This window comes from Podarcis melisellensis (genome assembly GCF_964234715.1).
Source record: "Podarcis melisellensis genome assembly, chromosome: 2".
NCBI lineage: Eukaryota > Metazoa > Chordata > Lepidosauria > Squamata > Lacertidae > Podarcis > Podarcis melisellensis.
This window is the reverse complement of record NC_138529.1, coordinates 7,828,782-7,848,311: the sequence shown is the minus strand read 5'-3', so window position 1 is coordinate 7,848,311 and position 19,530 is coordinate 7,828,782. Positions and strand designations below refer to the sequence as shown.

Here is a 19,530-nt window from a genome sequence, read left to right as displayed (position 1 = left end):
GGTTTTCATCAGCTGTACTCCATGATCATCACAATTATAACAAATAAAGGCTTGACATATCTCGCTTTGCATGTCATGAGTCTATCTCATATATTAGTTTCACCTTTTAAGCTGAATTACTGAAAAAAATGAACATTTCCACGATATTCTAATTTTCCGAGTTTCACCTGTACTTTCGAATAAAACAACAAAAAAATGATTGATTTTATTGAGGGTATGTTTCATGAAGATGTCAGTGTCAAAAATAAAAAAGGAAGAAAAGGTGGGGGAAGTATATGTGACGCAGCAGCAGACACCTTACTTTAAGGAAGAAGTGGCTTCATTAGAGTGCGACTACAGAATGGCCCAAAGAAAGGAATGTTGTTAAAAAGATTTCATGTGTCACAAAATCCTAAAGCACTGGCAGGGGCCCTGATCACTGCTTCAAGTAGTGCTTGCAGATTGAAAACTACTTGATTCAAAAAATGAGTTTATATGAATCATGTTAAATTGCAGTATTTCTGAAAGGACCTACTGCTCCAGGATAACACACTCCAACATGGGCACCTACTGGTCCAGGATAACACACACCTACAGGAGCACCTATGGCTCCAGGGCAACACACACCTATAGGAGCACCTATGGCTCTGGGAATACATACACCAACAGGGGCACCTACTCCTACACAGGGTTCCCCCCCAAACCCAAAACCTCCTATAGATGGGCCACCTACTCCAGGCTGGCAACCCACAACCCCCAGGCCACCTGCAATCCTAGGTCCAAATCCAGCTCCAAATGGGATGACACCAGGTGGTCCATAACCCCCAGACAGGTAGCCTCCATCTGGGCAACCTCCTCCTATACTCCCAGTGGCATGCCCCTTGCTGGCTGATGCTTGTGCGCTTCCTGAGCTAAACCCTGCACCTGGGCCACAGTCTACCCCTATGCCAGCTCTTCCTCCTTTGGTGGGACTGTCAATGCCTACAGGAGAACTTGGTTTACAAGCAGATGGAGACACATTCTGGGAGCTGTATTGTGTTCCTGAGTAGATTTCTGCATCTGCAGAGGCATGTCCTGTATCTACATGACTATCTACAGTCCTTGGGTGGTTTCCAACACTTCTGGAGCTCCTTTTGTAGCTCCCATGGCCTCCTGCACTATAACTTCCACGATGTCCTTCACTGTGTCCTCCACTGTATCCACCACCTGTAGGACCATGTGCACCTGAAGAAGTAAATCCAGCAGAGCCCTCTGTGTAGGGTGGCTTGAAAACATCTGCAAGGAGGAAACATTCAGAAGTGAGATTGGAACTGATCCAGCCAGAAAGAGACCTGATTATCACCTTATCTTTGCAGCATTGTTGTTGCCGAGTTGCCATGAGGTGAAAACTGCATTGGAAATCTCCCTAGCATTCTCTCTTTCTCTCTCTGTGTGAGTGAATGAATAGCAATGACTGAATGAAGTGGATTTTTTTTTTTGGAGTAGGTCAGTTTGAACCAGATGAGTGCAATGACCTGAAAATCAATAGTTTTCTAAACATAGTTCAGATCACCTCCAACTCAGGTGGGAGTTTAACACAGAGTCATGACACCTTCAGTGTTGCCACAATCATTCAGTAGCTATCTAAGTGGCCAATACTGGACAAAGTCAATGTGAGAATCAGTTCTAACTCTATGATCCATCAGTGTGCTAACAGAACTGTGCCCTCATGTTGCAGACTGGGAACTGACCAAAGAGCAAAAGTGGTTAATCAGGTGATCTATCTTCCCAGCAGGTGGGCTGTTGCTGCTTACTGGCAGAGGGAAGGTGATAGGGAGGTTGGTGCAGTGCAAACACACTGGCAGAACAAATTCAGTTGCACTGCACTGACCTCACTGTCACCTCAGCCCATCCCCTCTCCCTCCCAGGAAGCAATAATGACCCGCCTTCTGGAAAGCTACTGTTACAGCTCTGCCCAACCCAATGAATCCCTTCTGCCAAAGAGTGCACCATATCGAGATTCCTCAGGACAATAAAGGGAATAGTCTGGTTGATTGCTAGAAATTATTTGGGGAATGCCAAATAATCATCTGGGAAGTCTAGCCAGTGAAGCATAAAGATGGCTTGGGTGCAGCAGATCTAAGCAGGATCACAAAGAAGGAACCTGGAGAAGGAGTGAAGTTACACACACACACACACACACACACACACACACACCACTCAGGTCTCCAATGGTTAAGGATGCAGAAAAGTTATAAAGGCAGCAGACATGAAAAAGACAACAACAAGAGCATGTAGCAGATTGCCCAAGCCCAGCACAACCTCATTGGTTTTACTCACCTATAGCCACAAGATTTCCTCTGACTATCCTGTTGCGGAAAAAAGAAAATGCATAATTGCTGTTAGTTTACCTTGATTATGGATTTGAAGCAGAATCCGCCCAGGCAATTCTGCTGCACATGCCTTTTGCAAATGCAGGGTGGAATTCGCACCTACAACATCTCTTCATTTCAATGGAGAGCACATAGCGTGTCAGTATCTTATTTAGAAAGTACTAGTTTCTATACAATCAGACAAGATCAATCTTAATTAAAGACACAAGACCTACCCACTCTGGAAGAATGGCAGATGCAAGTAATGGACTATATGGAAATGGCGGAAATGACTGGCAGAATCCGAGACCAGGGAGAAGAGTTGGTGGAAGAAGATTGGAGGAAATTTAAAATTTATCTACAGAAACATTGTAAAATTTTTGAATGTTGATGACATTGAAATGAATTGAAGGGGTTCTAGCAACTAGGTTAAAAATAAGATTGGATTGATAATAGATAAGTTAATTGGATATGAATTTGCTGAATTAATTTTCAAAAGGGATACAAAAAAGGGAGATGTGAGGAAGTCAGGAAAATAAGTGAATCAAAGATGAGATTTTAAAAAGAGGGATTGTTGTTTTTTGCTTTTCTGTCTTTTTTCTTTCTTTTTTATAAGTTAAATGTCTGTAATTCTTTTTTGTATTTTGTATTTTGATATTTTTGTGTATGTGTTTTTTTCTGTTTTTTCTGTTTACTCATAAAACCTAATAAAATATTATTTAAAAATAAAATAAAATCCCTTATTGCTTATCTAAGGTCACGCTAGCCCTTAATTTACCAGATTGCCCCATCATGGTTTCCTGTTTTGATGCCTGTGTTTCACAGAAATGTTTGCGCTCGGAACGGCATGGCCATCTCCAAAACAGGAAACACCATGGATGGAATTCAGTGCTGCACTATGGTGAATGTCCCATTAACACAAGCATTGTAGCTTGCCAGGCAGAACAATCACACCTTTACTTCTCCCATGCACTTTTCTGGGGATGGGGCTTCTCCCAACCACACCAAGCCCATTTGGGGGCATGGAGGGAGGAGGGGGAAGGAAACCCCATTGCACAAGTGGAAGCCCATTTTGCTTAGGCAAAGCCTGCACCATGTCTCCTACTCCTGTCCTTGCATAACATTTGAGGATGGAAAATGCATTATGTGACATCATCATGTTGTGAGTTGACTTACCCAACCAACAGCCAATGGAGAACTATACAGTGGTACCTCAGTTTACAAACTTAATCTGTTCCGGAAGTTCGTTCTTAAACCAAAACTGTTCTTAAACCGAAGCACACTTTCCCTAATGAGGCCTCCTGCCTGGTGCCCTTCCACTGTTCGGATTCCATTCTTAGAGAAAGGTAAAGTTCTCAAACCAGGACACTAATTCCGGTTTTGCGGCATTTGTAAACTGAATAGTTCTTAAACCGGACTGTTCTTAAACTGAGGTACAGTGGTACCTCATGTTACAGACGTTTCAGGTTACAGACGTTTCAGGTTACAGACTCTGCTAACCCATAAATAGTACCTTGGGTTAAGAACTTTGTTTCAGGATGAGAACAGAAACCGTGTGGCGGCGACACGGTGGCAGCAGGAGGCCCCATTAGCTAAAGTGGTACTTCAGGTTAAGAACAGTTTCAGGTTAAGAACAGACCTCCAGAATGAATTAAGTTCTTAACCTGAGGTATCACTGTACTAAGGTGTGTGTTTTCTCCAGGACTGTTAGTGAAAGTGTGTTGAAACAGCATTGAGGTGCTAGAGTATAGGAGTCCCCTTGGTCCCTAATTAAGTCTCCTGCCCTCAGACGCACTATCTCAGGATGAGTGTTGAGGTAAGGGCAAGGGTCAGCTGCTGGTCTTCTAAATGTGGAATGCAGGGGAATTGCTCTTCACTTCAGGCAGCAAAATGCCTTGGGCCTGCTCTGTTCATAGGTGTGTCTTCTGTGGATAAGTCCCTTGTTCCAAGAAGGGCAGCCTGGCTGTAGCCAGAGGATCTACAAAAGTCATCAGCACAGCTTCAAATCAGGGTTGCCAATTTGAATAAAATATCGTGGGAGGGGACAAGTAAGCCCCTCCCCACATAATTGATCACATGATGGAGTACACAAACACCATTTGAATGGCAATGCCCATCAACTTCGGGGAAGGGCTGGCCCCTAGGACTTGGCTCCTATGCTTCAGATCAGGCTGGATCCAGCTGCTAGCCAGGAGCAGAGTCTTTCTCATTCACAATTTGGAATGAGTTGCTAACAGAGATCTGTGTGGACACTTCCCTAGTTGGCCTTCACTGGCCGGCAAAAATGTTTTCAGCTCCATGTCTTCATGGCTGAGCCAGGAGCAGATGGCATGGTGGGGCAATGCCATTCACCCGGCTGTCCTCTAGCTGAGTCACTGTTGCATACTAGGATGAAGACAGGGTGGAAGCTGTGAAGTCAGTACAGTGCAAATGCGCCAGCAGGAGCACTGGATTGGCTCCACTAGCATGCTTGCACCACATCAACTTCATCAACTCCTCACCTCTCTTCCTTGCTATCCAAGACTGCAACAGTGACTCAACCACACATCATGAGGGCTGCCGATGAATTTTGCTTATAGCAAAGTTGCTCTTTAATGAAATCGGAGTCAAATCAAAAATAAATAAAGGAGGCTAAAATAAATCTTGGTGCATTTAACTAACTATGTTTAACATGTTTGCATGTGTGCCCATATATTTTTGTATAATTCACAGTTACCTGTGCTCCTCCCCTTCCAGGAGTGTCTTATATGTAGCAATCTCAATATCCAGAGCCAACTTAGTGTTCAGGAGTTCATGGTAATCCCTCAGCAAGCCAGCTAGGTCATCCTTGGCCTTCTGGAGGGCTGTCTGCAGCTCAATATGCTTATCTCGAGCATCTTTAAGAGCACCATCTCCACGGTGCTCAACATCACAAATGGCTGATTGCAAAATATCAACCTGTCAAACAAAGCAAAACAAAAATCTGAACTGATTTAAGAGGAAATTCTGTAAGATTATGTGGTGACTAGGGATCGGTGAATCAGCTAATTTCTGTTTCTCTCCGTTTCTCATTTTTCTACCGTTCAATTCAGAACCATTAACAAAAATGTTAAGTTCTGATTGGAGGGAAAGGATCGAAACCATGAAAGAAGCCACCCACTTAAATCCAGGCAGTTCAAATACGTGGGAGCAGAGTGGCCAAGACAAAAGAAGAAGAAAGGGCTGAATTTTCCCCACTCTGCAAATGGCTTAGATTACTTTTTTTGGAAGCCATCTTGGAGGCCTGTTGTCATATTTTAAATTGTTAGCTATCAGTAGCAGCACCTGTGGTGGGATGGACCTGACCTCCTGACACTAGTATCAGAGCTGTTTACCTGGGCAGGGCTGGGATGGGGCAGCAGTAATAATAATAATAATAATAATAATAATAATAATAATAATAATAATAATAATAATAATTATTATTATTATTATTATTATTATTATTATTATTATTATTATTTATTATTTGTACCCCGCCCATCAGGCTGGGTTTCCCCAGCCACTCTGGGCGGCTTCCAACAAAGATGAAAAATACACTAAAATGTCACATATTAAAAACTTCCCTGAACAGGGCTGCCTTCAGATGTCTTCTGAATGTCAGGTAGTTGTTTATCGCTTTGACATCTGATGGGAGGGCGTTCCACAGGGCGGGCACCACTACCGAGAAGGCCCTCTGCCTGGTTCCCTGTAACTTGGCCTCTCACAGTGAGGGAACCGCCAGAAGGCCCTCGGAGCTGGACCTCAGTGTCCGGGCAGAACGATGGGGGAGGAGACGCTCCTTCAGATATACTGGACCAAGGCCATTTAGGGCTTTAAAGGTCAACACCAACACTTTGAATTGTGCTCGGAAACGTACTGGGAGCCAATGTAGGTCTTTCAAGACCGGTGTTATATGGTCTCGGCGGCTGCTCCCAGTCACCAGTCTAGCTGCCGCATTCTGGATTAGCTGTAGTTTCTGGCTCACCTTCAAAGGTAGCCCCACGTAGAGCAGTAGTCCAAGCGGGAGATAACCAGAGCATGCACCACTCTGGCGAGACAGTCTGCAGGCAGATAGGGTCTCAGCCTATGTACCAGATGGAGCTGGTAAACAGCTGCCCTGGATACAGATTTGACCTGTGCCTCCATGGACAGTAGTGAGGTCAAAGTCATATGGTTGCACTGGTGAGAACACTGCATTGGTGCTGGCATTCCTGATGGTGCAACCACACAATGCTGGCCTTCCTGACACCCACCCCACTTCATCCAGGGCAGAAGCTTTGCTCCACCATTTGCTCTGCTTCCGATATTGATACTGATATCGAAACAATGGCAAATAAAATCACCAGTCAGATTTTGCTACAGTGTTACTGAGGGCAGCTCAGCAGAGAGGAAAGAGAAGCAGGTCAAACTGACCAAAGAAGCTAGCATTCTCCCCCCACCTCCACCCAAAGTTTCTGTGCTCAGAAAGATCTTCAAGGGGAAAACGTTCTTCAACACTGTTGAAGTTCTCAACCGTTCTTCAACACTGTTGAAGTTCTCAAGAAATAGTAAGGTGTTTTGGTTTAGTCTGGTGTCACTTGTATATATGGTATGTGTCAGAGCTGCCTCCAGGTCCCAGCTCACAGAGGACCAACGCTAGCCGGTAGTAATGTACAAAAGTCTTTATTGAGGTTCAGTTTCCATTTACAAGCCGCAGCGTGCAGCCCTACGTCTAGACGCTAGATCGGCGAAGCCCTGTCTGAGTCTCCACCCCCTGTACACCAGTTTAAGACTCTAGCCTTACTCCACCTTTTCCGTTGCTCCTTTCTCCTCTGGGTCCTTCTGCCCCCCGGTGTCTCCTCCTTCCTGGACTCTTCTGACGCTGACCCCCCTGACTCCTGTCCCTCCTTTCGGCGGGCTTTAGGACCTGGCTCTCTATCCGGGCTACCTGCTGTGCCGCTCCCCTGTACATTTGAACTTGGCGCGCGCGCCCATCTTCCAACCTTCCTCTTGACCGTTTCCTCTCTTTCCGATGGAGGCGTGACCAATCCTGACTCATCTCCTCCCGCTGGCGGTGAGCAGCCAGATCCCGATACCTGGGACTCCTCCCCCCTACTGCTCTTTGGTGGGGAAGCTGGTCCCGATTTCCAGCTGCTGCTCTCTGAGTCCCCTCTGGCCCCTTCTTCCTGGGGTGTCCCCCTTGCTCTGACCCTGGGAGCCCCTTTCTGTGAGTCTTCCGATTCGCTGGAAAGACTCAGAGACCTCGGACCACTGTCATCGCTTACGTTTCCTTCGGATTCCTCCCCCTCGCTCTCCGTTTCCTCCCTTTCCTGTGCCTCTGCTCCTGAGCCCCTGACAGTATGGTTGACCATCTGCTCCCAAATAAAGACATGGCAAGTGACAAATTCTCTCCTACCTGCTTTTTAATAGCATCATTCTCAGACTGCAACTTATTGACCAGCCTGGTCAGATCTGCAATCTCGTGCTGGTTTATCTTCAGATTGTCTGAGTATTTCCCTCTTTGCTCCTGGAGCTCTTGGAACTGGTACCCAGAAAAGAGAAGGGTGTTAATAAGAGAATTGTCACCAGGTGAAATCTGAAAGCTCCTCCTTGGGTGAAACACATGAAGGATGCTTGAGCTTCAGTAAAGGTAAAGGTAAAGGTACCCCTGCCCGTACGGGCCAGTCTTGACAGACTCTGGGGTTGTGTGCCCATCTCACTCAAGAGGCCAGGGGCCAGCACTGTCCGTAGACACTTCCGGGTCACATGGCCAGCGTGACAAAGCTGCATCTGGCGAGCCAGAGCCGCACACAGAAACGCCGTTTACCTTCCCGCTGGTAAGCGGTCCCTATTTATCTACTTGCACCTGGAGGTGCTTTCGAACTGCTAGGTTGGCAGGCGCTGGGACCGAGCAGCGGGAGCGCACCCCGTCACAGGGATTCGAACCGCCGACCTTTCGATCGGCAAGTCCTAGGCACTGAGGCTTTAACCCAGTAACAAAAGATTAAAAATACATTAAAACATCAGTCATGAGTTTCAGTAGGGTCTACCAAAAGTTTGTGGTGAAGGGGATCTGCATATATGTAGATTGTTATTAGCTACTTGCCTTTCTTAAAAATAAATTGAATTCCACACTTATAACAAAACATATATACATTTCAAATTATAAGAACAGTACAGAAACAAGATATATAATAATAATTGGAGAAAATATAAATTATAACTAACAAATATTCCCAGAAAATATTGTAGTGAAACTGTTGAGGACTGTGAGAGACTTTGGAGACCAACCATGTCCGTCCATGAAATCACACAATACTGCCAAAAACCAATCAGATCTACAGTGGTACCTCAGGTTACATACGCTTCAGGTAACATATGCTTCAGGTTACAGACTCCGCTAACCCAGAAATATTACCTCAGGTTAAGAACTTTGCTTCAGGATGAGAACAGAAATCGTGCAGCAGTGGTGTGGAGGCCCCATTAGCGGGAGGCCCCATTAGGTAAAGTGGTGCTTCAGGCTAACAACAGTTTCAGGTTAAGAACAGACCTCTGGAACGAATTAAGTACTTAACCCGAGGTACCACTGTGCACTGGTTACCAGCTTGCTCCCCCCCCCCAAAAAAAAATCACTTAGAATGAGAATGAAAATAATTTTGAGGAAAGGTTAAGGTTGCTTTTTTAAAAAAGTCTAATAATGCTTCACACTAGTGGGATTGGAGTGCACTTGCAGTACTTTTGGTTCATTACCACCTTTTAATCCCTCTACATTATCAATATATGCACACTGAAAAATTGTGACAAAAATGCAATCTTGATGAAATATTAAGTATAGTCAGGGCTTTCTTTCAGTTGGAACTCACCAGAACTCAGTTCTGGCACCTCTCAGGTGGGCACCAGTGCCATTCAAAGAGGACGAGGGAGATGTTCATGGTGAGTTCTAACACCACTATTCTAGAAAAATAGTACTGAGTATAGTGTCTTGGTGATGTGTACACGCCCTCTTTCACATGGGTTAAGGCAAAAAGCGAAAAGGTTCTTTGACCCAGCAATATATATAGGACCCTGTACAGATTTCAGAAATAAAAGCTAGAACAATGAACTTCTGTAATGCATTGGTTCCACTTCAGAAACATGGTCAACCTAATTTGGAATATCATCAGTTTAGATGAGCAAAATTTTGGTAGCATTCCTAGACTTGCATCCAGTAGTTTTCCCTTTATCATGACAGTAAATGTGTGGTCTCAAAAGCTGCCTGCTCTCTCAGGTCAGTGCAATGCACCTCTGTTCTGGTGAAGGAATGGGTTTCTGTGCAGTCAGTCTGAAACGGGACCCAAAATCCCCATTTTCCTTCTCCAAGAGAGCATTTCTAAAATGCATTAACTTGAGCTCTTGAGCCAATGTATAAACAGAAAGCCAGCTGTATAAACAAGTGCTCAAAGCCCTCTCCTTTATCAGTCCATGACAGCAATGGATGACCTTGCCAGTTCCGTGGAGCAGGGATGGCGCGTCTGGGTCTTATCTTACATCCTGACCACAAAGACGCACAGATCTTGACAGGTCTGACAAGAGACCCGGGAATGGCGCCAGGAGTGCTCTTAGAGTTGGTGACCACCTGCCCCAAGATAAGAGTATAGGAACAGGAACAACCTTTTATGGTCAAGAGTACCGGAACAGGAATATCTGTTTATGGCCATGGATGTCAACTTACGTGTATAAGCTGATGTGGTTGGATTCCTGGGGAAGTGGGGAGAGGGTGCCTGGAGGATATATATACTGCATGAAATTTCTCATTTCTTTGGACTTGCTGTGAACTGACCACGCAAGTGCCTTCTGCTATCCGGAGAGCAGAATAAACTCTTTCTCTGAATCAATCTTGGTGTCATTTGACTTCCTTTCTCCCTCCCGGGAGCAACGCAGACTCCACCAATTGGTATAGTCTAATAAGGCTACACTGGCTTACCCTGTTTTCATACAAAGCATTGACTTCTTCTTTGCTCCTCTGGGCGATGCTCTGATACCAGGCCTCAACATTTCTGATGATGCAGTCAACATCCAAGCCTCGATTGTTGTCCATTTGCAAGAGGATATTTGTGTCACAGACATGGCCATCCAACTGTGCTAATTCCTGCAATTCACAGAAAGTCTGCATGTGAACGAGAAATTAAGGAATCTAACACCTCTAGATTTAGTTTCTAAAAAGCGAAAGGGTTAAAGTAGATTGGCAGATGGCACCCACTATTCTAGAAGCTCTGACCTAATGAATATAGGCTCAACAGATATGAATTGTATAAGCACTCTTCACTGGACTCAAAGGTAGTGATAGTAGTATTCGGGTTTTTTATTTTTAAAATGTGTTTTTATTGATTTTCTAATATTGTTCCAATAGCAGCCTCATTATAACAATACAGTCATACCTCATGTTATGTTTGCTTCATGTTACGTTTTTTCAGGTTGCATCCCGTGGCGACCCGGAAGTACCGGAAAGGGTTACTTCTGGGTTTTGCTGCTCATGCGTGCGCAGTAGCGCTAAATCATGCTTCGCACATGCTCACAAATACCAAATTGCACAGCACACTTGTACAGATAAGGCGCTTCAGGTTGCGGGCTTTTCACATTGTGAACGGGCCTCGGGAACGGAGCCCGTTCGCAACCAGAGGTACCACTGTACCAATTTTATCCAGTTAATATAATTATTCAAAGGTCAAATTATACAATTTAATCAAACTGCATGCTAGATTTTATAGTTTTGTTTTTCTATATTTTTTCTGCATTCCAAAATCTTAATAATTCCCATTACATTCATATATAATAATCCCTTATATTACAGCTACAATCTTGTGATTTCATTTGTGTTGGTACATTAGGTAATTTATAAAATTTCAAGTGAGGAACTTTAACTGTAATCTTTATTCTTTCCAGTGTGTGATGTTTTCCCATCCATATATGGTGTTATATCTTTCATTCCTACGACTGTTGATGGTTCCTGTCATGCCTTGGGAGAAGCGGTTATCTCACAGTTTCCAAAAATCACTGCATCACTTCATCCTGTAATTTGGCTTCCAGTAAACAAACCGTCTTTGCCATTTTTCCTGCCTAGGAAGAAGTCTGAATCCAGACTGCAAATAGTTAATCCAAAAGCTTCTATTTCCGCAGCTGGTAAACTCCTTTCCTTCCTGCCACTGATTTATGGCCAATTATCCTTATCTCAAAAACATTCCTTTGTGGATAACAGAGGTCACAGGTTCCCCATCCCTCATCTAAATGGTACTCACTTGGTTTCTATTTTGTCTGCACATATCAATCACCTCTGAGACAACTATTCACCATTTCCATGGGACACTACATTTTCACTGTGAGTAGTAATTCACCGAGGAGAATGCACTCTCATTCTTTACTTCAAACAAACCTCAGGCCTGTCTTCATAGCATAAAGGGCTGTGAGTTTCTATATCCAAGACTGAATCATACTTACCTCCAAATAAACACATCTGCGGAATTCAAATTCCCGTCTCAGCAAATCCACTTTCCCCTCCAGTTCTGTCTTGCGTAGTGCGAGAGAGTCTACATCCTAAAGAAGATGGAACTGCTAATTAAACATGAACAATTGCTGAGATAATAATGACAAGGCCAGCTGCAGGTTGGAAATGTTCAGATCAAATAACTAAATATTCAGAACAGACAACTGCATATGCCCAACTGCAAGTCCATGAAGCAAGAAGATGCTCTCTTTTATGACTGAAATACACACAAGCCTTCAAGAAATGACAGACCCAAGAATTAGAGTGGGAATAAATACATACCCACCTTGTTCATGGTGAATATTCTTAGGGTTCATGAATATTCAACAGGTATTTGATGCTTGGCAATCCAGAATAAACAGATGCAGGACAGATGGTAACCATTTTGCACGGGGGTTCCATTCCTGACCCCCACACGTGTCGGTGAAGCACACTTAGGCTTGCCCTGTCCCCGCCCCATTCTACCCCTGCCCGCTTTTCAGGCCAATTCCAGATCATGTGCCCAGCTGCGTGTCAATCGGATGCACATAAAATGGTCACTTGCTGGTGGCTAGGGCCATGGCACGACCCCCGTTGACATCAGGGGGAGCTTTCAGTTGTATTTGCATCAACAGGCTCCTCCCACTGGTGGTTAACCCTTGATAGACTCACCCCTCCCCGAGGAGGTGGAGTCACGCTCTGTTGTTTTATCCAGTGCCTAAGCCAATACCTCTCACATGCTGTAATCAATAAAGTTGTGGCCTTTTTTTTAGCCCATTAACCTAATATACCATGTCCATGTGTCTTTCTTATCCTCAAGCGGGTGGTGGGTCCTTGAATCACAAATGGGAAAGTGCAAGTCAAAGGTTGAATTGCTGGCAGGTGTTGCCCCCAGGACACTGATGTAAATAAATGAGGGACTTAATTTGCAGTGAGACTTTATGCTCCATATGAAAACCACTGGAACTGAACACCTTACCTTTTTGAGTAGTACAAATTCATTTTCTGCTGTGGTACGCCTTTTGAATTCCTCTTCATATCTGTTGAAACATGAAGGGAGAGCTCTGTGCAACTCAAAAGTACCTTTCTGTACCCCATATAGTAAGGTGTACAAGAGCCTTGTCCAGATGTTCAAAGATGTCCCTCCCATATTTAATAATAATAATAATAATAATAATAATAATAATAATAATAATAATAAAATGCTTAAAATGCAAATTACTTGCACTTCAGTTCTTCTACCAGTTGCTGGATAGCAGCCTCTTCACTTGCTAGATGTTGCCTTTCATTCAGTAAACAGTCTAGCTCCTTCTTCATGTTGCAGAGGAAACTTTCATAGAACGGTTCCAGGTTTTTCTTTGCTGGTGTGACATGCTCTTGCAGGAGGTTCCACTTTGTTTCAAGAACCTTGTTCTGCTGCTCTAGGGTTCGTACCTGTTTCAAAACAAAGAAACACCCAAATGATACCAAAATACAGTCAATCAGAAAACAAACCAGAGAGAAAACCTACTTTCAGAACAGGCATTTAAATTGCTTTTTGTGTGTATTGCATTTAAAAAATAAAGGATCCCTGTTGGATTTGTCCAAAGAGCTATTTGACCAGCTCTGGGAAGTATAGAAGCAGAATACGAGCATTATAGCATTGCCCCATTGTTTTTTCCTCTTGATTCTGGAGGCAGAATATATAACATAGCGACTCTGTCAGTTGCTAGTGAAAACTTTATCCTTCACGAATTTGTCTAATCGCTTGAGATAACTCTCTTTTATAATTCATTTCAGCCTCTACAAATATACATAATCACATGTGCACACAGTTTGATCCCATTGGTTGCTTGCATGATGATGCAGAGCCATTTTTAAAGTGATCCGAACTAAGAGCACCCATGTCGTGGGCCTGATTGGGCTTCTTATTTCGAGTTAAGTCAAAAACATTTGTCTTCTCACCTTATCAATGAAGCCAGCAAACTGGTTGTTGAGGTTCTTCATCTCTTCCCTCTCATGATTTCGTACGACATGTTCCTGTGGATCAACTCCCAGATGCAAAGGCTTCAGGAGCTTCTCGTTGATCCTGACTCCATGGATGCCATCTCCCCTGAAGTTAGAATATCCTGGGAAAGGCCCGTAACTTTCATCAGGGTTATAAATTCTGTAGGCGTAATGAATCACCCTGCGACCATTCCCCATGCCGCCATAGCCACCAAAAGATCCAGCACCATAGCCACCATAAGAAATTCTTCTGCTTCCGCCCAGGTTAGAAAGACTTTGGCTGCTGAAGCCACGGACCCCATATCCATTTCTGACTGGATGGCGTACAGAGGCGACATATGTCCTGTGCCCACCTAGTCCACACACAGCAGACGCCGAACTGAATCCCCTTCCTCCCATGAAGGTCCTTGCAGCAGACATGTGATGAGTCATTGCAGCAAGCTGGGATAGGCTATTTCCAAGAAAGCAGGTGCAGCAGAAGCAAAGTGGAGAGAGCAATCCTCTGGCACAATACCTCAAAGCCAACTCTTATATACAGCTGAGGAGTTGGCCTTGATTGGTCTAACATTTTAATTTTGGAGCATGCATGGGTTTGGCCTGCCTCAGGCCCAGGAATGCCCTTCGATGTACAGAACATAATAGTGAATGCAAACCTAAGAAATAATGAGAATTTTTAAAGGAATTGCTTTGTTTGCAAGCTTGGCTTGTAGGATATTACATTTGAGAATCATTTCCCTCAAATGCATTAATTACACTTTAGACAGAAAATTATTTAAGGGAGTCTTCCTCTTTCGTTGACCACAGGTGATAGCATTCTGCAGAGTTGCAAGTCAAGGCTGTGCTTTTAGGATCTTAATTTTCTTGTTACTGTCCCTTTTTCTCTGGAACTCATGTTTGCTGCTTCTTTGCCATCCACTATACCGCACACAAAAAATAGCTATCCTCAAACTTTGTTTATACAAAGGATAAATTAAAATGTGATTTACCACTCCTGTTTGAATAAATGGAGACTTAATAAATGCACAGATGTGTCAAGTACTCAATAGAAATGCACATAGAACTGTGGACTAGGGAAAAGATGGATTCTTATGGCCCAGTTTTACTTACTAAGCTCTGTTGATTTCAGTGGGACAAAAATGAGTGTCACAATGCGACTAAAGCAGCAATCTGTTCTTCTGTGAAAGTTCCATTATGCACAGCTTTGTGCCACTTATTTATTTAAGTAGAAGGAACGCAGGTATAACCAGCTTTCTTTGTTTGAATTAGGCCATATCTGCATTGTACATTTAAAGCAGTATTATACCATATAAGCAGCCATGGCTTTCTCCAAAGAATCCTGGGAACTATAATTTGTTAAGGGTGCTGAGAGTTGTTAGGAGTGGCCTATTCTTCCCATAGCAACTGGAATTCCCAGAGTTTCCTGGGTAGAGGATTGATTGTTAAACTACTGCAAGGCAGACATCTACAGTGTTGGTGCTTCAAATTCACTTGTTCCCCCAGACTTTCCCAGAGGGTGATCCAGTTGTGTTCATGTATTAATCTGAATGACTGATTTGTGGTGTATTCTCTATTTGTTTTATGGTTGCAATTTTATGGCTGATTTTTATGCTGCTCACCACCACAATAATTTTCTCTCAATAGGATATGTGTCTCAATGGGACACTGTGAACTGGGTAGACTTGATTGACAGAGGCTGTAGACAATAGGTACAAAGCTGAGACAGAGGTCTGCACCCAATGGGCACTGCTGTAGTGAGAGGAGGCAGAGAAGGGAGCGCAAAGCTCTAACTTAGCCCTGACCTAGCACCTTAGTTAGGAAAGACACAGGGTGCTTGCATGAGCAGGCCATAGCTGTCAATTTTTCCCTTTTCTTGCAAGGAATCCTATTCGGAATAAGGGAATTTCCCTTAAAAAGGGGGGGAAGTTGACAGCTATGGAGCAGGCACAGGGGCTTCTAACCAAGTGGGGGAGATTCAGGTGCCAGGTACAGGATCAGGCCAACTCCATTTGAATAAAGTAGAGAGGTTAATGGTGAGGGTGGGGTAGAGGTTGATGAGAAGACTGCAGCCTGAGCATGGGCCTGAGCTTGGGGTTAGATCAGTTTCCCCCAACAGTTCTCTAGCTGTTTTTGGACAACAATCCCACCACCCCTGACCACTGGTCCTGCTAGCTAGGGATGATGGGAGCTGTAGTCCAAAAACAGCTGGAGACCCAAGTTTGGGAAACAATGGGTTAGACCTACACTGGCATGATGGGTAGCATCAGTGGCAGCTTCTGAGGACTGTGTAATGTGGAGCAGGAGGGCCAATGAAGGGGCTGAATGGTTGAATTTGTGCCAGCACTATAAGGCTTGAGGTGGGTTGGTGGGAATGAGAAGATCTGGCGGTTGTTGGCTGGGCAGGCAAGATGGAAACAAGATGGGTGGGCCAGGCGGCAGCTCATGGTCTCATTCCTCATAGCTGATTGTGTTGAGTGGGTGTGGTGAGAGTAGCTGTTCATCTTTGACTCTTTCTGTGAAATGTTCAGTTGGGGACTGGGGATGGAGGGTTTGGGGTTTTTTTTAAGAGGAGTAAGGCCAGAACTGAGCTGATAACAGGGTTGGTGAGCAGCATGAGTAAGGAGGCACTGCCTCCCCAGGCTTTCTCAATGCTGGTGGGATATAAATTTTTGCTAAATAAATACTGTAGTTGCCAAAAGAAATGGATGTGGTTCAGTGGACTGCCAGTACATACACCTGTGTGCACTGATAAAACAATGTAAAATGACAAACTTGATAATTTGTACATACAACTTGAGGGGTGGGGTACCAATATTAAAGAGTGCATTCTGCACAACAAGAAATACTGATCTATGTGATCAAGACTACTTTGTTACTGTGCATTAGGAATGGGGGCAGAAGCAAAGAAACTGTCACAACTAAAAGACTAGGGCAAACTATGCATGTCCCAAATGTGGAATTTATTTTGCAAATCATAGTTAAACCATAAGAATATGGAATTTGCATTTTATTGTTTATGTTGATTCCTTTTTATTGGGATTTGTAACCCGCTCCCAAATTTCTGATATGATCTATGCAGCAGTATATAAAAAAAACCAATTCACGAGGCATGGAATGCAGGGCAGAATGAACCCCCGAAGCAATAAAGGAACTGAAAATAGGGTATTATCCTCTCCTTCCTAAGTTCTCTTCCTTTGTTTTGGTGCCTAGCACAGAACAGATGCAGACAAATCCTCCAGTTTCTTGTAGCTCTTTTCACATGAGATTAATTAAATTTGCTGGGGGGCGGGAGGCAGGTATCTGCAGTCACAACAAACCCTAAGGTCCTAAAGTGACACATAAGTTATTACAAGACAAACCCCCCTCCCTGCTTTATCTTTGGGATGTTAAAATAGCTTGCTGTACTGGGTGTGGACTTGGAATTAAACTGAGGACAAGAGATGGGAAAGGAAAAGGCACAAACTTTGCTTTTGATGCTGAGTTCTAATATCAAACATGTTGTCATCTTGTCTGGCAGGAAAAGCTGACCCACACATGTGGCAAAGTGAGGCAATTGCCTTGGGCAGCAGCTTCCATGGGGCAGCAGATCCCAATGGAAACCTTTATTACCTTCTTGTTTCCAATGTAGATCTTCACTTACCCCTTACCTAGTGGAGAGAGGAGAACCTTTTAATGAGGGTGAAAGAGGAGAGCACAAAATATGGTCTGAAGCTCAACATCAAAAAAACGAAGATCATGGCAACTGGTCCCATCACCTCCTGGCAAATGGAAGGGGAGGAAATGGAGGCAGTGAGAGATTTTACTTTCTTGGGCTCCATGATCACTACAGATGGTGACAGCAGTCACGAAATTAAAAGACGCCTGCTCCTTGGGAGAAAGGCGATGACAAACCTGGACAGCATCTTAAAAAGCAGAGACATCACCTTGCCAACAAAGGTCCGTATAGTTAAAGCTATGGTTTTCCCAGTAGTGATGTATGGAAGTGAGAGCTGGACCATCAAGAAGGCTGATCTCCGAAGAATTGATGCTTTTGAATTCTGGTGCTGGAGGAGACTCTTGAGAGTCCCATGGACTGCAAGAAGATCAAACTTCTCCATTCTGAAGGAAATCAGCCCTGAGTGCTCACCGGAAGGACAGATCCTGAAGCTGAGGCTCCAATACTTTGGCCACCTCATGAGAAGAGAAGACTCCCTGGAGAAGACCCTGATGTTGGGAAAGATGGAGGGCACAAGGAGAAGGGGACGACAGAGGACGAGATGGTGGGACAGTGTTCTCGAAGCTACAAACATGAGTCTGACCAAACTGTGGGAGGCAGTGGAAGACAGGAGTGCCTGGCGTGCTCTGCTCTATGGGGTCACGAAGGGTCAGACACGACTAAACGACTAAACAACAACAAGTGGAGAGAGGGCAGCATTTTGAGGTTCACCTTGGTGCCAGTATATATTGATCTGGCCCTGCTAGCAGGAGAACAATATGGAATATTTTGAGACCTCTGTACCATTTTGCTCTGGACATGACTGCCCCATTACTCTTTGATGATTGGAAATTTAGATAGGGTTGATGAAAATCTGTCTCCCATCTCTAGATTTACCCATCCTTAATAGAGATAAATAATCACACACACACACACACACACACACACACACACACGAGCAGTATCGTTTCTTCATACAATTTATTGTAGATACAGCAGAAATGAGTTGGCTCTAGTAACCAAAAACAGCTGATGGTGGAGTGTTGCATTTGCAAATTACAGATGCTCACAAAGGAAAATTTGGCCTGTTACACACACTGGAGATTTAAGACAGAATGCATTTTGTGCACAGAAACAACTTCAGATGTGAAATAAAAGGTGAACTAAATATTGTATATTCATTTCCCACATTTCCACTCCTAGCAGGGCAACATATGATGGCTGAAAACATTCTTTTTAACCCAACACTGAAAAGGACACCAAAAGCCTAACAATGCAATGCAATGCAACAATGAAGCAACAGCAAGGAGGTGCTTATTGTGTTGGCACAGCCCCTCCACACACAATCCTCCCACCTTTGTTCTTTTGCTTGGTTTAGCTCCCTCTCTGTTATGTGATTGGCATCACACCCTCCCATTCACATGCCTGCCATTTTTACACAAACTCTCAAACTGCAAGGAATGGAAGCCTAGTGAAACAGTTCCCATGCAGTTGCAGGCATGTGTTAAAAGACGGTGGATAGACTCCTAGAGAAGGACCACAACTAATTTAGTACTCAATAAATATCTCCCTTTTCCTGAAAACTGACTTTGCTCATTTTGTGTCTGGATTTTGGGTCTGGATCAATCCTGCAGGGGGGTGGGTCACACATTTTAGAAAACTACCAATCCACTGATCTCAACTGCTAGAGACCGAGGTTCCTTCAGTCGCCACAAAGTTGATGGGCATTGCCATTCAAATGGTGTGCATGTACCATATCTTGTGGTCAATTATGCAAGGTGGGGCTTACCTGCCCCTCCCATATTCTATTCAAGTTGGTACCTCTGTCCCATGTTTTTGAGCATGCCCTGAAGCATCGGTTCAATTTCTACTGGCTGACAAGTCAACAAGTAAGCGGAGTCCTATTTTTCAACTGTTTAACAGTGTTTTGCTCCCACTTTGGTTGCAAAAGGTTGAAGGGCCAGCAAGGGAGGGACGAGGAAGCGCATAAGCCAGGACTTTGCAAGCATTCGTTGTGGATACTCACATGACTCTTCAAAACACAG

General features: G+C 44.0%; 1 protein-coding gene across 1 annotated transcript; it reads right to left on the bottom strand.

Annotated features, from left to right (window-relative positions):
* Nucleotides 1-14,360, bottom strand: LOC309362791 (keratin, type II cytoskeletal 4-like). Its single transcript, XM_081898636.1, has 9 exons — nt 13,753-14,360; nt 13,031-13,242; nt 12,788-12,848; nt 11,784-11,879; nt 10,273-10,437; nt 7,726-7,851; nt 5,047-5,267; nt 2,299-2,327; nt 1-1,254 (listed from the first exon to the last, which is right to left on the bottom strand). Exons 1-9 carry the CDS (start codon nt 14,224-14,226, stop codon nt 485-487), a joined length of 2,154 nt encoding a protein of 717 aa, XP_081754762.1. The 5' UTR covers nt 14,227-14,360; the 3' UTR covers nt 1-484.
* Nucleotides 14,361-19,530: the final 5,170 nt, after the last annotated feature.